This window comes from Lemur catta, chromosome 15, assembly GCF_020740605.2.
Source record: "Lemur catta isolate mLemCat1 chromosome 15, mLemCat1.pri, whole genome shotgun sequence".
In the NCBI taxonomy this organism is placed as follows: domain Eukaryota; kingdom Metazoa; phylum Chordata; class Mammalia; order Primates; family Lemuridae; genus Lemur; species Lemur catta.
Genome location: NC_059142.1, coordinates 9,000,416 through 9,024,327, shown reverse-complemented (window position 1 = coordinate 9,024,327; position 23,912 = coordinate 9,000,416). Strand labels below are relative to the sequence as shown.

Genomic DNA, 23,912 nt, shown 5'->3' with positions numbered 1-23,912 from the left:
AGGCAGTCAAGGAGAGTGGCCAAGACCAGGAGCAAAGCGATAATCTCCTTGGTCCCTTTTCATAGTCCTGTTTCTATATTGGCAAGTAACATATGGTTTTCAAAATTCTGGCAGCCAGAACTTCTTTCTAGATTGATAAACTGTATGAAAAGTTCCAAAGTGGTGAACAGTTGGATTCAAGTCTTTGGTATGTTTTTGAATTCTTAGAGGTCACTGTTGGTGCTGCCATTTTATGTGCCTTACTACATATGTAATTCAGGATTTTTTAAGACTTCTGATTAAGTATCATTGTGGAAAATGACTAGCCAGGATAACTTTACTGATTGATTTATATATCCCTTCTCATTTCTTTTTTGTTTTAGAGACAGGGTCTCACTTTGTCACCCAGGCTGGAGTGCAGTGGTGTGATCACAGCTTACTGCAACCTTGAACTCCTAGGCTCAAGTGATCCTCCTGGCTCAGCCTCCCAAGTAGCTGGGCCTACAGGCATGTTTCACCATGCTCAGCTAATTTTTTAAATTGTTTATTTATTTATTTTGTAGAGATGAGGTCTTGCTATGTTGCCCAGGGTAATCTTGAACTCCTGGCCTCAAGCAATCTTCCTGCCTTGGCCTCCCAAAGCACTGAGATTATAGGTGTGAGCCACCACACTCCACCTGCTTCTCATTTCAAAAAAGATTTGGGGCTAACCAGATATTGTAATTGGCAAAAATATACTGAGCATATTCATTTGCCTTCTCAGACTTTCCATTTCATTTTATTACTATGTATTTTTTCCCCAGAGAACAGCCAGTTTCTCCTGATCATATATATTTGGACAGTCTCACCAGAGAAAGAAAATGGATAAATCAGGACAATTCATGCAGTTTAAGCAAAGGAAGATTTTTTTTTGTAAATTATCTATGTTCTTGCTTCATTTACAATTGTGTGCCAAGTACATATCCTTAAGGTAGAGAAAAGCCTTTAGCTCTGATGCCCAAGAAGATCTACTTGAAAGTGTCCTTTGGTCTATACAAAGACTAAGGCTTTACGTTATTTAGACCAAAACTAGACATTATGTATGATTTGGTGGCCTCCAACATCAGTTTTAAGATGTATATCTGTCTATTCAATGATTAAGAAGGTGGGCTTTGGAATCAGAATGTCTGGTTCCAATCCCAACTATACAATTTATTAAGCTTATACCCTTGGGCTAGTTGGTTAACATCTCATAGCCTTGATTTTCTCATCTGCAAAATGGGGATAAGAATAATGATAACAACATAATATGAAAACTAAAGGAGTTGATGTATATATAGTACTCGACACATAGTATGTACTCATTAAATGTTAGCTTTTGCTGTTGTTATGTTATCATTATCATTAATATCATCACAGCTGTTTCTGGGAGTTGCTAAGTTGGGCAGCCAAGAGACCATGTCTTTTTCCTCCTCCAGAGTTTGCAGAACATACTTGGCCTCCTCCAGCTCCTCCGTGCGCTGGATGGCATCCGTCTCGTATTTGGTCCTCCACTGCGCAACCTCACTGTTGGCCTTGGACATTGCCCTCTGCAGCTCAGCCTTGGCTTCCTGCTCCTCCTCATACTGTTCCCGCAGCAGGTCACAGTCGTGGCGGGAGGACTGCAGGGCGTGGGCTAGAGCGTTCTTGGCCTGCAGAAGTAGAAGTTCAGTGACTTAAATTCATGTATTTAGTAGCGATGTTTAATTTATACGCCTTAAGTAGAACTCAACTGGGCATGTTTAGATTTGATTAGTCAAGACAGTCTTTGGCAAAACTCACTTTGGTTTCTTCCTCTAGCTGACGTTTCAGCTCCTCAATCTGCTGAGTAGATGCTTGTTTGCTTCTTGAAAGCTGAGAGACTAAAGCATCTCTCTCATCTAATTGTCGGGAATATTCACCTAAGAATAAAAGAAGTAAAGGCATTTTTTAATGGCATAAAAATAAGCCTAAAGCTGTTACATACACATATATGTCTGCATATGTGTGTGTGTGTGTGTGTGTGTGTACACATACATAGATTGAACATCCTTTATCCAAAGTACTTGGGACCAGAGTGTTTCAGATTTCAGATTTTTTCAGATTTTGGAATATTTGCATTACACTTATTGGTTCAGCATCCCTAATCTGAAGACCGAAATTCTCTAGTGAGCATTACCTTTAGGTTCATGTTGGTGCTTCAGATTTTGGAGCATTTCAGATTTTGGATTTTTAGATTAGGCATACTCAACCTGCATGTGATTGTGTGCGTGTGTGTATGTAAATATAAAGAGTTACTTTATCTGCTTCTGGTTAGAACTGCAGATTTAAAAGCAGAATTGCCATAGGAGTGTAACAGGTAAACTTGTCTGCTCAGTCTTGCTTTTTTTTCTTTTTGAACTTCTCAGCAAATTTTGATTGCTTGTTCCTCTCTAACATGGGAGTATTGCTGCTTATTAGAACTCCTGGAATCCTTTTTTATCTAGTCCGTGGTTTGGGGACCCAGAGGAGCTGTCTTTACCTGCTTCAGTCTGCAGGCGCGCTCTCTGAGCCGTGAGGTCATTGATCAGCCGCTGCTGCTCTTCTTCCCTGGTCTTGAGTTCACTCACCTGATCTTCTAGAGTGCGGCACATCTTCTCAAGGTTTCCCTACGGGACGTGTGCCAATGAAAGATTACACATTGAATACAGTAAAGGAATCAAGTAAAAAAAACTTGATTCTTAAAATAGTTTTAGAGTGAATAAATTTATGTCAATTGTGAGTAAAAAGTTATGAAATCAACTCTGTGGCCCATGCCAGAACTTAAGCATAGTGAGTATGCATGATGTCCTAAACTGGTCACTGTTGGAGACTAATTTATCCCAAGGACTCTGACACTTGCTTAAAGTGGATTTTGAAATCATCCTAGTGGATCATAAACAACATTTTTAAAAAACTAAGTAGAATGGAATATATTAGGGTAGAAAATATTTGAGTAGTGCTATAAAATGCCTGCAAACAATATTTAATGACAGAGAATAATGGGTGTTCTTGTAAGTCATTTATTTAAAGACAGTATTGGGTACCTTGGCTTTGGAAATGGCCTCTGCATTACTGCTAAGGTCATCAATCTCCATCTTTAGCTCGCTCTTCTCCTTTTCCAGTTTCTGTTTGACCCGCTGCAGGTTGTCAATCTGCTCCCCAAGCTCGGCCATACTGTCTGCGTGCTTCTTCCGAAGAGCAGCCACTGTGGCTTCATGCTGCAGGGTGGCCTCCTCCAGGTCCCTGCGCATTTTCTGGAACTCGGCCTCTCGTTTCTTGTTCATCTCCACCTGGGCAGAAGTTGCCCCACCAGCTTCTTCCAGCCGCTCACTGATCTCCTCCAGTTCCCGGGAGAGGTCAGAGCGCTGCTTCTCTGCTTTGGCCCTGGAGGCCCGCTCTGCCTCGATTTCTTCCTCTAGCTCCTCGATGCGGGCCTGGGAGTGAAAGAAGCACATTAGCATAAACTCATCACAACTTCAGGGGTTTTTTTGGTGTGCAGAAAAAATAGAGGTGAGATAACAAACCTGCAACTCTTTGATCTTCTTCTGTAGTTGAATTTCTACTGCTTGCTCATCTTCAATTTTACTTATCAAATTGCTGATTTCAAATTCTTTCCTTTAGACAGAAGAACAAGACATATTAATACTCATATGAATTAAAAGATGGTATCACGTAGATTTTTTTTCTAAAAGGCTCCTACTTTTTAAGCTTTTCATCAAGTTGCTGTTTGTCATTTTCTATATCCATTGTGGATTCTTGGGCCAATTTGAGGTCGCCCTCCAGTTTCCTCTTTGCTCTTTCTAGGTCCATTCGAAGTTTCTTTTCTTGCTCCAGAGTCCCTTCCAGCTAATGAGAAAGTAAATATGTTAAAAATTGAAAGTATATTTTAAAACAACCTTTCAAAAGGATATAAAAAATGGGTTTACATCATCCACTTGCTGCTCTAGCTTGGTTTTAGCTTTGGTCAGGGTGTTGACTTTGTCCTCTTCTGCCTGCAGGTCATCCAGGGTCTGCTGGTGGGCCTCTTGGAGGGCCTTCTTCTCCTTGGTCAGCTTTGCGATGGTTTCATCCAGGCCTGCCATCTCTTCTGTGAGGTTTTTCACCTACCAAGGTTAATAGGCAGCTTAGTTGCTGTACAGCAGTTTAGTTGCATGGGAAAACCTCTATATAGTATTGTAGAATATGATTCATACCTTGTTCTCTGTGGCATGTTTCTCCTTCTCAACTTTGGCCAGTGTCAGCTCAAGATCATCAATGTCTTTCTTGAGTTCTGAACATTCATCCTCCAGTTTCCTCTTCTTGGCTGTCAGCTCAGCATTGATCTCTTCTTCCTCCTCAGCTCTCTCAGTCGCCTCCTTGATTTTGGCCTCGAGCTGGATTTTGTTTTTAATCAGTTGCTCACACCTTTCCTCTGCATCAGCCAAGCTATCTGCTTCCTGTGAAGAGATTTGTTCAGATATTTAGAGTTTGTTTCTTATTTTGAAAATTGTTTTCGTGCAAAAATAATGGTGTTTTCCTGAATTTTGTTAAATTTGTCAGTATGAATATAAGTTCAACTAAATTGAACATTGTAATGTGGCCTGGAGAAATGCAGATAATTAGAAGTGAGACTATGACTTTAGAAACAAACTAGTTTGCAAAATGATTGGGTTTGAGTCATTTAACTATTTAAAAAATAGTGTGTACAAGTGTGGAAAGACCTCTAGACAGGGCAAAGGGATGCTTGGGTGCTTGCCCCAGTATTGCCTTCATTTGTATGACCTTGGGAAAATTGCTTTATTCCTCTTATTCTCAATTGTTAAATAAGGGGGTTGGAATAGATGATTGCTGAGAGCTTTTCAACTGTAATATTTAAAGATCATGATTTAGTTAAATTGGTTAGTATTTTTTTTCATTCCCTACCCTCCTCAAACAACTAATTGCTAGATTGAGTTAAAAAAAGAAAAAGAATTTAAATACATTTCCATGTACGCTTTTTTATACACTAAAACCTTCCTGATAGCCCATAATAGTGCTATAATTGTCCACAATTTACATTTCCATTTAAAGAATTAACTATTAGTCTCAAAATGAATTTTATTTTTTGAAACTTTTACCCCAATTTTTTTATTTTGAACAGTGTTAAACCTACAGAATAGCTGTATGAATAGTACAATAAATTGCCATATACCATTTACCTAAATCCTCAAGTTGTAGACATTTTATCATATTTGTTTTTTTCCTCTCTAAACATACACGCACTTCATTTGAAAGTAAATGGCAGATATGGTATTTCAGCGTTTCTCTCCTAAGAACATGAACATTGTCTTACAATACCATCATTACAAATAAAGATATTGTCATTGATACAATAATATTTTCTAACATACAGTCTATCTTAAATGTTCTCTATAACTTTTGTTGGTTTTGTTTTATTTTTATATGCAATACAAGCAGTAGGCATAAACTGTATCGTAGTTCTCAGAGAGTTGTAGAGTTGACCAGGCTAGAGGTTCTTTTGCTCAGAACAGTTCTACTGAAGGAAAAATTGATGAGCTGTTCTTAGCCCTCTCTGGTTTTGTATTTTTGTTTGCTTTTGCTTTTGTTTTCCTGTTCACCTTCTAATTCTGGTTGATATGGAAAACCTATGTTGAACCTCATAAATTTTGAAGATTTTCAAACCCATATAACAGGTTAGAAAAAAAAAATAGAATGAACAGTGACAATCCTGAAACTAGATTCACCAGTTGTTAACATTCTGCCGCATTTGCTTTACTGGGTCTTCTCCTCTCCCCGCATAATTATCAAAACAAATTTTAGACTATATGAGAACATGGAATTCTGAGAAACAATGAAGTTTTTATAATTGACTAATTAAAGGACTCAAATAAAAATCAGTCTAACTTATTAGATTACTCTGGCCTGGGGAATTTTTTTAACTTCTCAGTGTTTGTTTTGTTCTTAAGTGTTTGAAAATGTTTAAATGGAATATAATGGGGACTTCCTAGGATTCCTCTGCTTTTTTTTTTTTCTTCTTCTTGAGCTTTACTGCTTAGTGCTTTTATTTTTAATGGTGATATACTCAATACATATTCATTCATTGCTGATAACTATGAAAACAGGTTAAGATAGAGAGGCTGTGGTCCTATGCTTTTGGAAAAATGTAACCTTCAGATAAGTGAAGCTATCAGAAAGAAAAATTGAAAATGGCTAAAAAATTTAGGAAAACTGTCCTTTTCACAGGTTACTTTATGACATTGTTAAGCCTACTGAACCAAGAAAGTGGCAGGTTCTGTTTGGCCAGGATGCTGTCACTAAACTTACCCCCCACCCTGGTTACCACTCCTTCCTGAGCCAATAAACAGAGGCCCGAGGAACTCAAGATTTGTGTCAAAAGAAGAATTAGGGAGAACACATGGCTCTACCTCACATGCTGATATTTCAGTTCAAGTAAATACAAATAAATTTACTGAGCTCCATCTTGGAGGTTGGGGCAAGGAGATACAGAGAGAAATAAGATTAACTGTCATTCTTGAATTTAAATACAATCTCATAGACTTGCGTTTAGAAGAGAGACCTATACTTTTAAGGCTGGGATGAAGCAGCCAAGGAAGAAGAGTGAAATATCTCACTGAGATTTGGTGGCTTGGCTTTAAACTGCTTCCTTCACGGCTGTTAAATTTTGTGATATTATTGAATAAATTATTCAGTCTTTCCTTTTCCCTTTGTAACTTGGAAGTAATTGTTCCTTTCCTTCCTCACAGAATATTGAAAGATAAGTGAAATACTAAAAAAGGCCACTTGAGGTTTTTGTTTTTTTTTTAAAGATAAGGCCATTTGTCAATCCAAAGTGTATACATATTCCAGAAAAGCTTCAGTAACATGGTACATTCAGAATATGGAGTACTTACAGATTGAACCTGGAGTTGCAGGTCATTTTTCTCTTTTAAGAGAGTGACCATTTTTTCCTCCAGTTCCTTCCTTTTTGCTTCTGACTTGGCGAGTTCATCTTTGGTTTTCTGGAACTCCTCCTTCATGGTGGCCATCTCCTTCTCTGTCTCCGCACTCTTAAGGAGGGGCTTGATCTTGAAGAAGAGTTTCATCCAGGGCCAGTGCTTGACGTTCATGAAGGCACGGACATTATACTGGATGCAGAAAAGGGCTTCTCTGCAATGGCATAAAAATGTCAGTGTAGACTGATCTCTTAGAGGCAATGTTATTATTATTTATTATACACAAACTCCCCTTTTAATCAATGCTCCCCACATATAAATGATATGTCCAATTCTGTACATATCATGTGCACATGTACACACACACATGTACATTCTCACACACTCAAAGTAGTCCTCAGTGTAACCACTTTGCTAATGTGAGTAATGTTCATATCGAGCAAATATGTGTCCTCAATCTCTGTCAGACAAGCAAAGAAGCTGACGTTAGAGGGTAAATACTGTGACTGTATGAACAGCATGTACCATCTGACATATTACAGTATTAGTGATTTGGGAGTGGGCATGGCAATTGTAAGCTGATTGTGCTGCTTTGCTGTTGGCAGATGGATATGAACTGTGAAATGGAATAGGTTGCTTTCTGTCATTTCTCCCTTGAAGCCACTCCTCTTATTCTGAACACCACTGAATTATCCACTCTATAAACTTCTTTTGTTAGCTTCTTCAGATAATATACTGGCTTGTCTTAAATTCTTTCAATTGCCTCAGTCTTATTTGCTTAATCAGATTGTTAATATTCACAGGTCATTTAGCATGGGTTGATCTCCAAAATTTGTTTTATTTAAATGAAATTGAAAAATAGTAATAAAATATACCTCTTCTGCAAAGTATAGCCATAGACTGGCTAGGTTTGACTACCTTATAGCAATGTGAATGTCTCTTCAAGCTTGTTAAAGTAGAAATTCTGTTTCTGTAGGTTCAATTTTTAAGACCTGTAACTCTGCAAAGGCAGATACCGTGACACAAACCATAATGTAGACACATGGAAGAGACTCAGGAACACTTATAGTGCAGACCTGAATTAGTACACATATGTGAAATGAATGTGCAGTGTGTGTGTAAGGAGAGGGAATGCAGTAGTGCTGGGTAGGTAAGCTGGGTGGGGTTAATTACAGAAAGCAGAAATTGCAAGTTTTGAATTGTTAAATAGATAAATTAGGATGTGGGAAGAGGTCTTGTCAAACATGAGAATAGGAGATAAGCAAATTGTTTATCCTGGCTGGAAAATGCTGTGTGGTTGGAAATGATAGATAAGGTGGGGAATAGAGAGGACCTTGATGGCCAAGCAAGGCAACTGGCATGACGACAATAGTGCTTACTGCAGACTGTTCCTGCAGCTATATGGGAGATGGATGGAAAGGGAGAAATTGCAGGCAGGAGAGAAGTTTTGGAGAGAATCCAAGTGTGAGGGTTGAAGCAAAGGGCTGATGTCCTGTGGTCGTGAGTTCTGAACTGGGTGAGAGGCATGTATTAGCCACAAAATAAAAGAATTAATGAATAAGGAAGGCTAATCCATAGTCCCTGAGTGATCGTGTAATCCTGATATTCTGTATAGTTGTTACCTCCTTTGCAGCATCTTCTGATATTCTACCCTCATTAGGAATCCCCTACAGACTGCTTGCGTTCTTGTTATAATCTGGGCCAACTTTTCATCTCTCATTTCTTCCAGAAGACCCAAAAGTCCAGCTTTGAAGAAAACCTGGCAAAAGGAAGAGTCACAAATCATCTCTGTACTACAGGAGACACAGAAATGGCAGAAGATACTTGGATCCGGTATAAATAAATAACAGCTATACCTTGGTATGTCCAAATTTATATTGAGTATGATCAATATCAATAGAGGCAAGAAGTTTCTCAGAAGCCTTCTTACTGTCAATGAACTGTCCCTCTGGAATAGCACTTGCATTTAAAACCTTGTATCTGCTCAGTTAAACAAAGAAAGAATGGTTAGGAAATGCAATCACATGCAAACCAAATGACACCAAAACAAAAGATCAATAAACATATGAGAGCAAAAGTAAAAGTACAGAATCCAACTGTCCTGTAAAGTCAGATAGTAAAACAATATGACTTTCTGTTGCATGTCACCTTCCTGTTATTCTTCTAACCTGTTATTCTGTCCTACTACCATAGGACTATTTGACTTCTTAATTTTATAATATATACTAAGAAGGGTGCCTGACATCTCTGCTGAGTCAAAAAATTTAAAAAATATGCTAAGAAGGATATATGAAATATAATGAACAGAGGACAAAAATTAAGGTGGTAAAATATTCACAACATTCAGTGAAATACAACAAAGAGGACTGACCTTTGTTTAAAATCCCCATATAAGATTCTGCTTGGGAATCCTTTCCTACAGATGCGGATGCCTTCCAGCACACCGTTACACCTCAGCTGGTGCAGGACAAGTTCGTGTTCCATTGCCCCTAAAAATATAGAATAATACTTACTGCTGGGCATTTGATTTTCAAACCTAAGACTGTTTGATTATTTCATGCTCCATGCCTTACCAGGAGTTTTGGTTTCGTTGGGAATGATACACCTCACAAAGTGAGGGTGTGTGCTCCTTAGATTGGTCATCAGTTTATTTAAATTTTCCTAGAACCAGACAGAAGGGATTTGATGAGAAAGTTAGATTTTGGATTGCTTTTTTTGTAATTACATAAATGAACCTAGGCAGTCTTTTAACTACGGCATAAGTCTATGAGGCTTCAGTTGCTCTGTATTTTGAAGGTCTCAAGAGTTCTAGCCTGCCAAATAACCAAAAGGCCAAAGTATTGGGAAAAAATACATATTTCTAAAATATTCATTTATAACACCTATATTCTGTCTTGTAAACAAACTGCAAATTCAATATCCTCGATGCACAGGTAGTGTTTCTCAGTTGGGAATCAGAAGACAAAGACTGTGGCTTCTCTCTGCCACTAATGAGTTGCCTGACTCTATAAAATCCCTTTTGTCTTTCTGGATCTTATTTAAAAATAGTTGAACTTATCTCTGAGGTCTCTTTCTTCTCTCTGAGTGCTAATAATTTTCACAGTAGCAGTTTACAGTGGTAATCTAGCTTAGCAATTGTCCTAACTTTTGCCATTCCTTCTTTGAGTTTATTATTCCCTGGGACCTCTAACTTCTTGTTTTGCTTTGTTTTTTTAAAAGTCTAAACCTTTGAGACTATATAACCTTGTGTGGATAGATCTTGGGTACCTGAAAATATCTACAGTCTGAAGCCTATAGGAGTTATTCCATAAATAGAATAATTGATTATGACAGAGGATGATGTTTTACTCAGTCACAGAAAACTCACATACAAATATTTCTCAGTATTTCTTAGGTATACTCTTAAGAAGTCACATTTTTTTTCCACATATCAGTTAACAATTAGAAAATGAAGAAAATAAGTAATGTGAGTTTCTAATCTTGAAAACATGTACAAGGACAACTTATCTTTGGTAAGATACTACAAGTGGGTAGTGAGAAAGAAAAAGAACAAGAGCATATTTCCTGTTTAGGGATTAAGTCTACGTGATATCTGCATTTCAGTTTTAAAAGCAATGAGACTTAGCAATACAAATTTTGATAAAGCAGCCATTAGTCCAGACATTTGTCATATTCCCCTTTGGAGGAGCCAGTTCATAAGCTATGTAAGAAAATCACATTATTTTATAGTAAAATTATTGTTATTTTGATTTCAAGAGATGTTTTCTAGCTTAATCATCCATTTAAATCACTAGGCTTGGATTTTTAGATAATTTTCAGCTATAATAAAAAATTAAATGCATCTCAGAGGGCAAAGATGTGTTTTGGTGGAAGATGTTGTAACGAGTGTATCTCAGGCTTATTCTCAAAGGGCAACATTAGTAGAATAAGAATACAACCTTCCACAGGGACAGCTTTGAAGTTTAGCTACTACACCTCATTAGAAATCAGCCTCATTATATAATAAGAAAGCTTCTAAGGAAATTTTGGCATTGCTGAGTACTTTAGATAATCATAATGAGGAATAATGGGTAAAGCATCCATCACTACAGGAGGAGTATTTCTTTGGCTCTACCCTGACAAGAGTGAATATTTGAAGTGATTCCTATTAACATTTCATTCCCTCATAATTTATTCTAAATCCTATAATTATGGTAATTCATAGAAATGGAATAGATTTTTCAAATTAAATTTGTACTTTACCCTGAAAAGGGCAGAAACAGTCTGGAAAGATGAGCCCTTCTTCTTAGTACCTTTCTTTGTGCCACTATCTGAAGTGAAAAGAAAACCCCTCAATTAGAGTAGAATACCAGAGGTTTATATGAACATATGTTATATGAACATTCTGTGGGAATAGGTTTAATTTAGATTAAGGGCACAGAAAGTACCTGCTTCAGCACTAGCATATGTAGAAAAGAGACTAGCCAGAGTCTTCATTGCCGACTTCTGGTACAGCCCAACCACAGTGTCATTCAGGGGGTCCTTATTTTTGTCAAGCCAACCAGTGATGTTGTAGTCCACAATGCCAGCATAGTGAATCAGGGAGAAGTGGGCTTCCGCCTTGCCTTTGACCACCCTGGGCTTCTGGAAGTTGGCAGACTTGCCCAAGTGCTGGTCATACAGCTTGTTCTTGAAGGAGGTGTCTGTTGCCTTGGGGAACATGCACTCCTCTTCCAGGATGGAGAAGATGCCCAGTGGCTGAATTCAGAAAAGTAGACATTTGTGTCAACCTAACTTCTCTCAAAAGATATAGACAGGGTGGCTGTCATTTGATTGAATTATGAACACCCCCAATTAAATACGTGTATGAAATAAACTGGGGTCTCAGCCCAAAGAAGTTCCTTTGTTAGTACTAGAATGACTTTTCTACCATTCTTTCTCACATTCAATCTGTAGCATGACTTTTAATTAAAAGAATAGCTAGATACAAACTCCAAATGTCAGCACAGCATGTGGAGGTGACCTGCTAAAATGTTACATATTTATCAGTTTTTTTCCTATTAAATGAATAAGTCTATTGTCAAAGTTTTATTTTGCTTTGAAAAGGACTTACTGGCTTAGAATGATGTTGGCTCTATGTGCAATAATTAAATAGTATATATAAATAACTCAATCTTATTTAAGATATTTTGTGTACATAATCTCTTTAAAGATAGATTATGAAGTAGCATTTACAGTTTGACTTCTTGAATTCAAACAGATTAGCTTTCATGAAAACACTAGCTGTATTATTTATGTATTAATATTTATTTAGAAAAATATTTTTTTAAAAGAAGAACAATATTTTTATTACTGATATCCTGGCTCATAATGGAGATAGGTTAAGAACTAATGAAGGCATTGCTTCTAGTGAAGCAGGCCATCATAAATAGTTTTCAGTGCTGATTTAAAATTGGATTTGACTCAGTATCAGAATAAAAATTGTTAGAATAAAACCAAACTGTCAGATCCATCTTATGTAAAAGTTGAAGAAGTAATTTCAAAATAGTAATTTTCCAGTTTGTTCAGATCTCAAACTATTTGAGATTACAGTACTACTTTCTCGAATTAAGACATCTGAGAAAATTATTCTTACAGTCCTTTACAGTCCTACCTTTCTCTAGAAGTCAAACAGGCCTACCTTCTCTATGAGCTCGATGCAGGCAGCCAGGTCCATGCCGAAGTCGATGAACGTCCACTCGATGCCTTCCTTCTTGTACTCCTCCTGCTCCAGCACGAACATGTGGTGGTTGAAAAACTGTTGCAGTTTCTCATTGGTGAAGTTGATGCACAGCTGCTCCAGGCTGTTAAACTGCACAAAACAGTAGAGATTTCCAATATATATTAATGAGTGGTATATAGTGGTAAAATTCATTACTGAAAAGTTCTTTTATTGGAAAAATGTGGAATATAGTAATGAGATACAATTTAAACTAATTGTTGTTGTTTCACAATTTCCAGGAAAAAAATTATTATTGACATGAACCTTTCTCATGAATTCTGGGCATTATATAGGGGCCGAGATAGCAATTAAACAATAGGCATTCTGGTAGAATTCATCTCCTTTCACCTCTAAGATTACATGGGCAAAAATATAGATTCAAGTACAACCACGGTCCTGTGTGTTAGGGTTCAGATTTAAGGGTAAGGGGAGATGTAAGCTATTGGAAAGCCTCACTTCTGTTACCACTCCTACTCTCCAATTCAAGATAAAGTTCATATTTTCACCTTTGGCTATCACATTATTCAGAAAAGCTTATCTTAAGACCATTAGTATAAAGCTCTTGTTTTATGAAGTGAAATGAATAGGCCTAATTTCTCTTCTATTCATATCAAACATTTGGCAAATCCCCCTTGTTAGGCGTGTGAAAGTAGGGACCTGATGTATCATAGCAATTGAAGATCCGAAAAGTCTTTATAATATTGTAATTTACTCCCTCGTTTTATAGATGATGAAGCTGATGACCTGGAGGTGAAATAGTTTGTGTAAGATGAACCTGGAAGGGGAGAGACTATCATTTGTCTTTGGGCTTCTGCCTTTGAGCCTTTTCTTCTCCATGGAAGATATCTTGTGTATGGACCAGATGCTGCAGATCTGGGTTCCTCTCCTGGCTTTGTCTTATATGGCTGTGGGATCTTTAGCTAGTGTTTTGATTTCCCTGCATCTTAGTTTCCTCTGTATGTAATTAGGGATAATATTAGCTATTCCTTGGGTTGTTTTGAAGATCAAATAAGGTAACATTTTCAAGTCCCTAGTATAGTGCCAGAAATACACTAACTGCTCAATACGTATTAGCTATTATTAGTATTACATTCTTTTATCTCCTAGCTATTTTGGAGATAGCACTTCTTCTAGGTGCAATGTGGGAGCAAGCAATGTGGCTACTACAAATATAAATGAATAATGATAATACCTATTAATAGTATATAAGAGATCACAATTGCCTACCTCTCAGTTTTTATTAATATGAAGATAACTCACATCAAAGATCTCAAAGCCAGCGATGTCCAAGACCCCGATGAAGTACTGCCTGGGCTGCTTGGTGTCCAGCTGCTGGTTGATGCGGGTGACCATCCACAGGAACATCTTCTCGTAGACGGCTTTGGCCAGAGCACCCACCGCATTGTACACCTTCACAGATAATGTTCGTTCATTGGCGTTATTAAAGACATGTCATGAAGGCCTGAGATGTGTGTGATTCACTGAGGTCATGCACTTACCTGCTGCACGGTCTGGCCTTTGGTGACATACTCGTTGCCCACCTTGACCCTGGGGTAGCAGAGGGCTTTGAGCAGGTCAGCAGAGTTCAGACTCTGGAGATAGGCTGCCTTGTCCGCAACTGCAGAGGCACAATTCAGGAAATGTTGTTTAGTGGTGGATACCCTCTTTAACCTAATCTTTCCATTTTTCTCCAATTCCTTTTTTATTATTCTATAGAAGATCAAATGTAGTTCTCTATACCTTAGAGCATATGTTTTCCACTAAATATTTGATCAGTTATGCTGGCCTTTAGTGATGTGTTGCAAGTAACTTTTGAGAATTTTTTCATCAACGATAAAGATATGTTTACCAGTTTTCATTGCAATATTTATGAAAAGTAAAAGCCAAAGTTTCCCTGTTTTTAAGACACATTGGCCTAGTTGGAAGGATAAGGTAAATATTCACTGTCAGGGAGAGGTAAAATTCAGAATATTTGAGTTCTTATCTTAGTTTTGCCCCTCCCAGTTTAATCTTGCTGGATTAATTTCTTTATCTGAAAATATGGGTATTAATTTTCCTCTGGGTGACCGCTATAGAGTTCTTTTCTAAAATTTTGTCAATGACTATAATGTAAATAAATGCCACATGTCAGCTACAGAGATAACTTTTGAAAAGTTTAGAGGCAGGAGAGATAATATCAAGTTTGAGTGGTCAGGAAAGGCTTTAGGGGCAGATCACTAGCTTTCTATGGTAGGTCCTGTACATTGCATGTTCTTTCCATATGCAGAGTATATGATTTTTCTTTTTCAATTCCTTTTTGGTTTGCTGCCTATATTGTCTATAGGTTTATATATAGACAACACATGCATGCAGATGTCTCTAGGAGCACATTTCACTGTGTTTGGGCAGATTCTCTAGTGCTAGTTACTAGATTTTCCTGGCCAGTGCTAAAATAGACCAGTGTGCAAAGTTATCTTATATACCCACCCTGATTGCCAAGGCAAAGCAGGAACACTATTCCATCTCCTTCTGTCTTATAGGTTGTTCTTATAAGTGGCCATTGGGGTTCACTGTGACTTATTCGGGCTTGATACAAATGATAAAGATATGGAGATGTAAGGAAGGGGGGGTGATGAAAGTATGCAGTGTGTGTAAATGTGTATTTGCCCTTTAGAAGTACAGCTACAAAGGAGATGTGAAGTGTAGAATAGGAGTTTTTCTGGGGGGAGCTGTATTCTCTGATTCAAACCCAGATGGAGGTTCACTTGGTACCTTCAGTGCCATCTGGCTCAGCTTGTTCTTCGCGCTGCTTTTGCTTGAACTTCATGTTCCCATAATGCATCACGGCCCCTGTGAGTTTATAGATGGACACTTTCTCTTCAGGAGTGAAGCCCAGGATGTCAATGGCACTCTGCCAGAAGAAATGATAGTACAAAAGTTAGGGCAGAAGAAACTAACCTAGAGGAAAATTTATGCTGTATCCTAAGGTAATCACATCTACAGTGGGTTGCTATTGTCATTCCTGTATATAACGGATTTTTTAAAAAGTGTATGTGACTTACATCTGTGGCCATCAGCTCTTCTTGGTCATCAATGCTGGGAACTGTGATCTCCCCCTGACTGACAAAGGCATAGTCGTATGGGTTGGTGGTGATCAGGAGCATTTCTGGGTACATAGAATTCAGGGTATACATTTTACATTAGAAGATATTAGTGCAGTGATTAACTTCTAGCCTGTGAATTTAAGTTCTTTCTTACCAATTAGATCTGGCTTCTTATTGGAAGTGATCTGATAAAAAATATGGTAGCTTCTTTCAGCCTTTAGCTGGAAAGTAACTCTAGACTTCTCCAGAAGATCTGGAAAGAACCAGAGAGAGAGAGACAAATTGAGTTAGAAAAAAATAGTAGTGCTTCTAAGATATTAAATGAACCTCAGTGTCTCTGGCCAAAATTGCAAGTATTCTGTTTGACTCCACTGAGATTTCAACTTGATCAATCCTGTGGTTGTACGTGCTAGACTTGCAGATGGATATGGCAATTGCCCGTGGTTCTCACCATCTAAGGGCAGCAACTGAAGCATACCTGCTCTAGAACAAACATTTTTATATGTGGAGGATCCGTGACCTCTGTATTTTAGTTGATCCCTAACATCCCCTCCTTCTGTGAATCACCTAAGATTTACTTTGTTGTAAGAGGCCACCTTAGAAGCATCTTCCAAAGCTCAGATCAAGAGCAAATCATACAGATGTATCCGGAACCCATAGGTAACTCATAGGAATGCATAGGAAGCCCTAGTATTTGTCCTGGAAATAAAAAGTCATAGTTGCTTCTGAGCAGGAATTTCTCTAGGATATGCTACAGAACCAGCAGTCTGAGACTGAGATAAATGGAGCCCTCAGTAGATTATGGATAAATCTGGCATTAGCTCACAGGCAACACTGGCAGCAGATCATTCTTTTACAGGCTTGGTGCGCAGCAAGTGTTGCAAAATATCCCTGGAAATGAAATCACTTGTCTGTCTGTTTTGATGTAGTCCTGTTACTCACAGGTTTCGATATCAGCAGATGCCAGCTTCCCTGTAGTACCGAAGTGGATTCTAATGAATTTACCCTTGAAAAGATAAAGATTATTTAGTATTAGAAAACTGAAGCACACAGAGAGATGCAACTGCAATAATAATTCAGACATGGCTACTCTGGAAGTTTAGGGCTAAGACCCCTCAGTGACTAAGGGACTTACAAAACGAGAGGAGTTGTCATTTCTCACAGTCTTGGCATTGCCAAAGGCCTCCAGTAGGGGGTTAGCACTGATGATTTGATCTTCCAGAGTTCCCTGCAAAGGCAAGAGCAGTTCTCACATCTGCGGCTCCATATATCAGAGAGCCTTGACAGTCTTTATTCTAACTGTGACTATCAGACGCACCTGCATTTTGCCAGATTCTTCCTTCTTCTTCTCTCCAGTAACTGCAATTGTTGCAAAGTACTGGATGACACGCTTGGTGTTCACAGTCTTTCCTGCTCCGGATTCTCCACTGTCAAACAGAAATCCGAGAAGAGATCAGAACTATAGCCCACAGTGTCAACATGTAAGGCAATCACTGCAAATCAGAAAGGGAAAAGTATCACATACGTGATCAGGATGGACTGGTTCTCACGATCTGTGAAAGAAATCAAGATAATCAGTTAAAAAAATGGACATTTGATATGAAGATTATTGAATCAGTTCAGATCAAACAGTATGTTCTTTTTTACTGTTTGAATATGTCGCCTATGATTTTGGTTTTGGGTTTAGCCTCCAAAATAGCCAATTGCCTCTTGGAGTAAAATTTGCGAAAATAAGAGACAAAGAATCATCTGGGTGGGATTTTTGGACTTATTAATTTTGTTGTTATGGTAAAATACCACTTTAACCAAATTTACCACTTTAACCATATTTAAATGTACGTACAGGTCAGTGCTGTTAAGTACATTCATTATGTTGTGCAACCATCACCACCCTCCATCCCCATAACTCTTTTCATCTTGTAAAACTGAAACTGTGTTCATTAAATACTAACTCCCCATTCCCCACTCCTCCCAGCCCCCAGAAACCACCATCCTACTTTCTCCCCTGTGAATCTGACTACTCTAAATACCTCGTATAAGTGGAATCATACAGTACTTGTCTTTTTTGTGATTGGCTTATTTCACTCAACATAATGTCCTCAGGCCAGGTTCAGTGGCTCACGCCTGTAATCCTAGCACTCTGGGAGGCTGAGTTGGGTGGATCATTTGAGCTCAGGAGTTTGACACCAGCCTGAGAAAGAGCGAGACCCCATCTCTACTAAAAAAATAGAAAGAAATTAGCTGGACAACTAAAAATATATAGAAAAAATTAGCCAGGCATGGTGGCGCATGCCTATAGTCCCAGCTACTCGGGAGGCTGAGGCAGGAGGATCACTTAGGCCCAGGAGTTTGAGGTTGCTGTGAGCTAGGCTGATGCCATGGCACTCTAGCCAGGGTGACAGAGTGAGACTCTGTCTCAAAAATAAATAAATAAATAAAAATAATGTCCTCAAAGTTCATTCCTGTTGTAGCATATATCAGAATTTCCTTCTTTTTTAAGGCAGAATACATTTTATGTATATACCACATTTTGTTTATTCATTCATCCGTCAATAGGCACTTGCTTTGCCTCCCTGTTTTAGCTTTTGTGAATAATGCTGCTATGAACACGGGTGTACAAATGTTTCTTCGAGACCCTGCTTTCAGTTGTTTTGTATGTATACTCAGAAGTGGGATTGCTGGATCCTGTTGTAATTCTATTTTTCATTTGATGAGGAGCTGCCGTACTATTTTCCACAGCAGCTGTATCATTTTATATTCCTGCCAACAGTGTGCAAGGGTTCCAATTTCTCTACATCCTTGCCAACACTTGTTATTTTCTGTTTTTTTTTGACAGTAGCAATCCTAATGGATGTGAGGTGTACATTTTATTAATTTTTAAAACTTTTGTTATGGAAAATTTTGAACATACACAAAAGGAGAGACAATAAATATAATGAGCCCCCATTGCACAGTTATTAACATTTGGCCAGTTTTATGTCATGCATACCTCATCCCAGCCTCCTGGATTATTTTAAAGAAAACTCCAGGCATTATATAATTTTATTTATAAATACTTCAATAAGAATTATAGAATTTCAAAGTCATAAGAGATCTTAGAAATTGCTACTTAGGCCAGTTCTTTCTTTTAAAAGAAAAAGAAGCTGAGACCCAGAGAGGAATAAGTGACTTTTCTAATATTAGTTACTTAGATAGTTAAGGTCAAAGATATTTAGATCTTTTGACTTCCAGTTTATATATTTTTCTGTTACATGGCCTCTTCTCAACTTTTGATGTCATTACTCTGAATGCTGGTAATATTAAATAAGGAAGAGACCTGGAATTGTGAATGTTTGTGTTTATTTACTTCTATTTTTCTTTTAATGCTATATACATTTCTAAATAATAAGAACAAATACTAAGTTATGTGGCTCATATGTTGTATTTATATCGATTTGCTGATTTGTTAAATCTCTAATTCTATACTGATAGATTTTAGATACTAAACTAAAAATCTATTCAGAGAAAATAGTTACAAATCTAGATGTTATTTAGATGTAGAAGCAGAGGTAGACTTTAGAGAACGTTAAAGTTCCACTCAGGGAAGTAGATACAGATTTTGGATCACATTCAGATTGATTTTTTTTTCCAGTTTAAGCAAAATCATTGAAGACCATATCACATCTAGTGGGAGCATAGATAAGAAAACACTGTTCTAGTCTCTTTTTGCAATGCTAAAATATATCCCTGATTTTATATGAAAATCATGTTTGGGAGCCATAAGTAACCTTGAATTTGGAGCAGCCTCGGCAAAGCCTGGGGACTGGGGACATGAGTAGGGGTGGTGGTGTACATAGCTGTGTAAATGCAGCTGCTGAGTATTAAAACCTCTGAATGAGCCAGCGTTTGGATAATTTCTGAGAGGTAGCAGCTTCTGTTGACAACCAAAGAACGAGTTATTGGCATAGAATCCTTGTAGAATTGCCGGCCAATTTGTAATGGGAGAGTCCTATTTTATTCCTTTCTCTTTTCTGTCCCCCTTTAAGAGACAATTTAAAAACAAGTTCAATAAAACAAACAAAAAGAAAAATAACTCTCAGTTTCCAAAATTCCATGGAACAATGGGAACTTGAGAATTTAGAATATTTCCAGAGACAGTATATTTGGTGTGTGAAGAAGAAAGATTTTAAATGCTGTATGTGGGCCTATAATGCATATCAAAGCTGGGTGTTTATGCTTTCATAAGGCAGGAATAACATATTTTGATATAACTTTTAAAAAATTTTTCTAAGAAAAGAGATTTTTTTTCTCAAATTAAAAAGGAAGATTTTTTTTTCTTTCATTCTAATAGGGCAGAGCTTTAAAATCTTTGGGAGGAAAGTCATAGCTCTTTCTTTACTCATGTTCTACCCCAAAGGCTGGCAATATTAGCTGTGTCATTTGAAAATAAAGATAAGAATTCACAAGGTTTTCCAGCTGTGGCTGATAACTCTTTTCTTTGATTACCATGGATGTGGATATTTTTAAAAAATCAACTTGTTTTCTATCCAAATTATAAAGTAAAAAAGTATGGAAAGCAATAAATACATTTACAGAGGTCTGCAAATTTTTTCACCTAGGCTTCCATTTCCTAGCTATGTTAGCTTGGGCAGGACAGTGACTTCAGGGAGCTTCACTTTACTCATCTGTAAAATGAAGATGGCTGCTGGGAAGAATTTAGGGCATCATGGCTGTGAAAGTTTTTTTGAAAGCAATGAAGCCCCATGTGGCTTGAAAGAGGTCTATTTATTCATCAAAGATTCTATTTGCAGATTTCTGTAAGTAGATGCCTCACTCACTCACCAGTCAGCATGAACTGATAGGCGTTGTCAGAGATGGAGAAGATGTGAGGCGGGGCCTCCTGGCGCTTCTTGCCTCGGTAGGCCGTCACCACCTCGGGGTTGTACACCGGCAGCCATTTGTAGGGGTTGACGGTGACACAGAAGAGGCCCGAGTAGGTCTGGGGAAATCAGAAAATTCAACATGTGGTTGTTGCTTTTATTTAGAGAAAAAAAATGGAATAAAAAGAGATGTTTGAGGGCACTCACATAGATCATCCAGGCTGCGTAGCGCTCTTTGAGGTTGTACAGCACTCCAGGCTCATGTAGATGGGTCATCATAGCCATGTCCTCAATTTTGTCATATTTTGGAGGGTTCATAGGGAAGACTTGGTCTTCCCTTACAGTCAGAGTCTGGTAAGTAAGCAAGAGACCAATTTGTTTTAATGGTTGGAGGCTGGGTTTATGTTTGCCTATTTATTTTGATATAAAACTATAATTGTACATACTTTTCATTATGTCATTCAATGTTCTTTTAAAAAAAGCCATGAAAATATATTCATTTCAGAGTTTGATGTTAAGAAAATTTGTTTCTTATGACGAGTTAGGACACTAACTTTTTTCTAGATTTTTTTTCCTCCTGTATTTTTTTTCTCATCCCAGATTTATCAGTTTATGTCCTTTTATTATTTTAATAGGTTACATTTTTAATTTTTCCTTTCATTAATTGCAAGAAACTTTATACTGGGAAAGTAGTGGGGATATTAATACATTATTTAAGTAAATTTTTAACTTCTGATAAGAGGAAATAGTTTTTATTTTTCCCAAGGTTGGAGATTTACATTGGGAAGTGGGGAATTGAAGGGAAATAGTAAAGGCCTTTACTTAGTATGGTGAAGTCCTCTGGGAAGCTGGGGAGGCGAGACATAAGATTACTGCTATGAATTCCTTTTGCCTTTCAAGTCGGATGTCTATACACTGACTAGAAGGGTGTTTGTATTGACAATAGGCTTAGAGATTCTCAGTAAGTTAAGCTTCTGCTCCTGAACTGAGGAGCTAGAGAAATAAAATGGGAGTATTTTCTCCTTATGTTTTCACTTACTGCTCCACCTTCAGTCTTTACAGTTACTTTTCCTCCTTCCTTGCTTTGTATGGTGCTCTTCACGTAGGACTCCTTGGGCTCCGCGACAAAGACAGAAGTTTTAGCATCAAAAGGCTTGTTTTGGGCCTCAATCCGCTCCTTTTCCGATTTTCGAAGGTAGGGAGCGGCTTCGCCAAAAACAGCCATCTCAGCGTCCGAACTCGCACTCATGGCTGCGATTTATTTAGCAAAATATATTGCCTTGGGGAAAAACAACAAGGAAAAAGGAGAAATAAAAAGCAGAAGTTATAAATGTGAGTTAGGATTTGAAATGGAAGAAATGTTGAGCATAGCCTGCGCTGGAACTCTTCCTCCAGTCTGGCAAATCCCCAGTGTTCTAACATAGTCCAAAGGACTAGTTTGGAAGGAGACTGTAATTGGGGCTTCATTTTTAGGACTTTGCAAATTTCCTTTCCAGATCAAATGTCTTGATCCTCAGGGCCAAGATACCTACAACTGAATTAGAGTGGAATCCTTACATGTTTTTTATCTCTAAATGTAACAATCTCTATAGCTAAAACTCTTGATGGATTGTTTTATAGAAATTGTCATAATTTAATCCTCACCTCTGCATAGCGTTTGCATCTGCCGTCTAAGACATTCACATAGTTGGGAAAGAAAGTTTGTTTTGTGCAAATGAAGGTCAATATTTTCAAAACTACCAGGAATATCTTTGCCTTTTAGATGGCCATTTTCTCTTATAAATCAAATAATTATTCTAAAAGAACCTCATAATACATTCTAGTACTCTGGATTTTTTGTCATTTGGCTTGTTACCAAGAGACTTAGCATTGCCTTAATTCCAAAATCTTTTTTGACAGTCTACTTTTGACATGAGGGATTTCAGCTGTCAGTTAACAGGTCTAACCACAGAAAAAGGAGAGCTCCAGCATGAAGGCCCATCTTCCCACATAAATTCCATACGGTTCTTTTCTTTTCACCCAGAAAAAGACAAGAGAAAAAAGTTTAAGAGTACATCACATGCATGTAAGCCATTGTCTTCTGATTGACAGATATGCCTCTGCGATATTGATGTGTTAGATTGATTGAGTTTTCCCTTTACTTTCAGGTAGTAAGTTTGGAAAGGGCAGGATCAGTCTTAAATTAGTCATGGCATTTAGCATCCTAAGAGTATAATACTTGCAACTTTTAAAATGAATAATAAATCTTTCTAACAACAAATAACAATGAATCATCAAAAGTAGCTAAAATATTACGGTTTTCACAAGGTGCTTGTGTTCACATTTTTAGATAAGAATTTTTCTGGGGTTTTAAAAAACTGTGAAATGTCTAAGTATTCAATGTTCTGCAGTAGAGGAAGGTTGGCATGCAGTCTATTGCCCCTGGACAGTTCTAAGCACAGCTGAGAACTCACTGTCAAAGCTAATTCTGTCCTAAATGGTCCTTTAATCCTGGAACTCAAGTGAGGGTAGTCTCTGAGAACAAGACATTCTGAGAAAATGAATTTCTAGCATTTATAAGCAGTCATTTGGAAACGCTCTCTACTGATATAACAGCAAAAACATGGAAATGGTATATAATTAAGAATTATTCACAGCTTCATTAGACTAAATCCCCTTTGTCATCAATAACTGAATAAAGCTGAGTCTTACCTCTGGAGTACTAGATGAAAATGCACATTCAAAACTGTCCCACACTGTAAAACAACAAGTTTCTCATTAGTGGTGCTTGAAATTCCAGTAATACAGTTGTAGAATTAAAATTTCCCTACCCGAAAGCCTGGCTCTATGAAAACAAAAGTCAAAGTTGAGAGCAACTGTTTCATGCTCAGAGATAGCCCTGGGGTCAGCTCTTTCTGTCCCCTCAGTCCCAAGGGCCCCATCACTTACCTCTGGCTTCTTGGTGGAGATAAGGCACAAGGGTTAGCCCCACTTATATAGGAACTAATGTGCTGATGCTGCAGCTACCTCCTCTTTGTTAGGGCAAGACATTTGGCAACACGAACCCTCAGCATAGTTTGTAGTGACATTTGGCATGTTTGGATATAATTAGAAGTATTCATATCATTTTGAGTATGTGAACCAATCTCCTATAAATAATTTGACAGAGACCAATCTGCCGGTAGAGAATGCTTTCTAGTGTGCTGGGAAGGGAATCTTTGACAGTGCCTGGTGGGGCCTCAAAGTAAGTTCTTAAGAGCTATATTCAGTTTGGCAAACTCTTTCATGCATGCCTCTGGTAACTGAACGATCAGATCCTGTG

At 37.8% G+C, this 23,912-nt stretch overlaps 1 protein-coding gene across 3 annotated transcripts in view; it reads right to left on the bottom strand.

Moving 5' to 3' along the window:
• Positions 1-23,560, bottom strand: part of LOC123620208 (myosin-8) — a 29,971-nt gene extending 6,411 nt beyond the window's left edge. Inside the window, exons 1-30 of one of the 3 annotated variants that reach the window (XM_045525249.1) lie at positions 23,540-23,560; positions 23,303-23,346; positions 21,651-21,890; positions 20,819-20,962; positions 20,574-20,730; positions 17,278-17,305; positions 17,071-17,179; positions 16,888-16,980; positions 16,695-16,758; positions 15,907-16,005; positions 15,711-15,814; positions 15,421-15,559; positions 14,169-14,287; positions 13,930-14,079; positions 12,589-12,759; positions 11,357-11,666; positions 11,172-11,239; positions 9,503-9,590; positions 9,301-9,418; positions 8,786-8,909; positions 8,552-8,688; positions 6,888-7,143; positions 4,191-4,433; positions 3,924-4,100; positions 3,698-3,843; positions 3,522-3,612; positions 3,042-3,431; positions 2,498-2,624; positions 1,780-1,898; positions 1,453-1,649 (exon numbers count right to left, since the gene is read on the bottom strand). In XM_045525249.1, the coding sequence (XP_045381205.1) occupies positions 1,453-1,649; positions 1,780-1,898; positions 2,498-2,624; positions 3,042-3,431; positions 3,522-3,612; positions 3,698-3,843; positions 3,924-4,100; positions 4,191-4,433; positions 6,888-7,143; positions 8,552-8,688; positions 8,786-8,909; positions 9,301-9,418; positions 9,503-9,590; positions 11,172-11,239; positions 11,357-11,666; positions 12,589-12,759; positions 13,930-14,079; positions 14,169-14,287; positions 15,421-15,559; positions 15,711-15,814; positions 15,907-16,005; positions 16,695-16,758; positions 16,888-16,980; positions 17,071-17,179; positions 17,278-17,305; positions 20,574-20,730; positions 20,819-20,962; positions 21,651-21,860 (4,178 nt within the window). In that variant the 5' untranslated portion in view covers positions 21,861-21,890; positions 23,303-23,346; positions 23,540-23,560. Of the gene's footprint in view, positions 1-1,452; positions 1,650-1,779; positions 1,899-2,497; positions 2,625-3,041; positions 3,432-3,521; positions 3,613-3,697; positions 3,844-3,923; positions 4,101-4,190; positions 4,434-6,887; positions 7,144-8,551; positions 8,689-8,785; positions 8,910-9,300; positions 9,419-9,502; positions 9,591-11,171; positions 11,248-11,347; positions 11,667-12,588; positions 12,760-13,929; positions 14,080-14,168; positions 14,288-15,420; positions 15,560-15,710; positions 15,815-15,906; positions 16,006-16,694; positions 16,759-16,887; positions 16,981-17,070; positions 17,180-17,277; positions 17,306-20,573; positions 20,731-20,818; positions 20,963-21,650; positions 21,891-23,302; positions 23,347-23,539 lie in introns of those variants that run through there. The other 2 variants (XM_045525250.1, XM_045525251.1) reach the window with 2 other exon arrangements.
• Between the last annotated feature and the right edge of the window lie 352 nt (positions 23,561-23,912).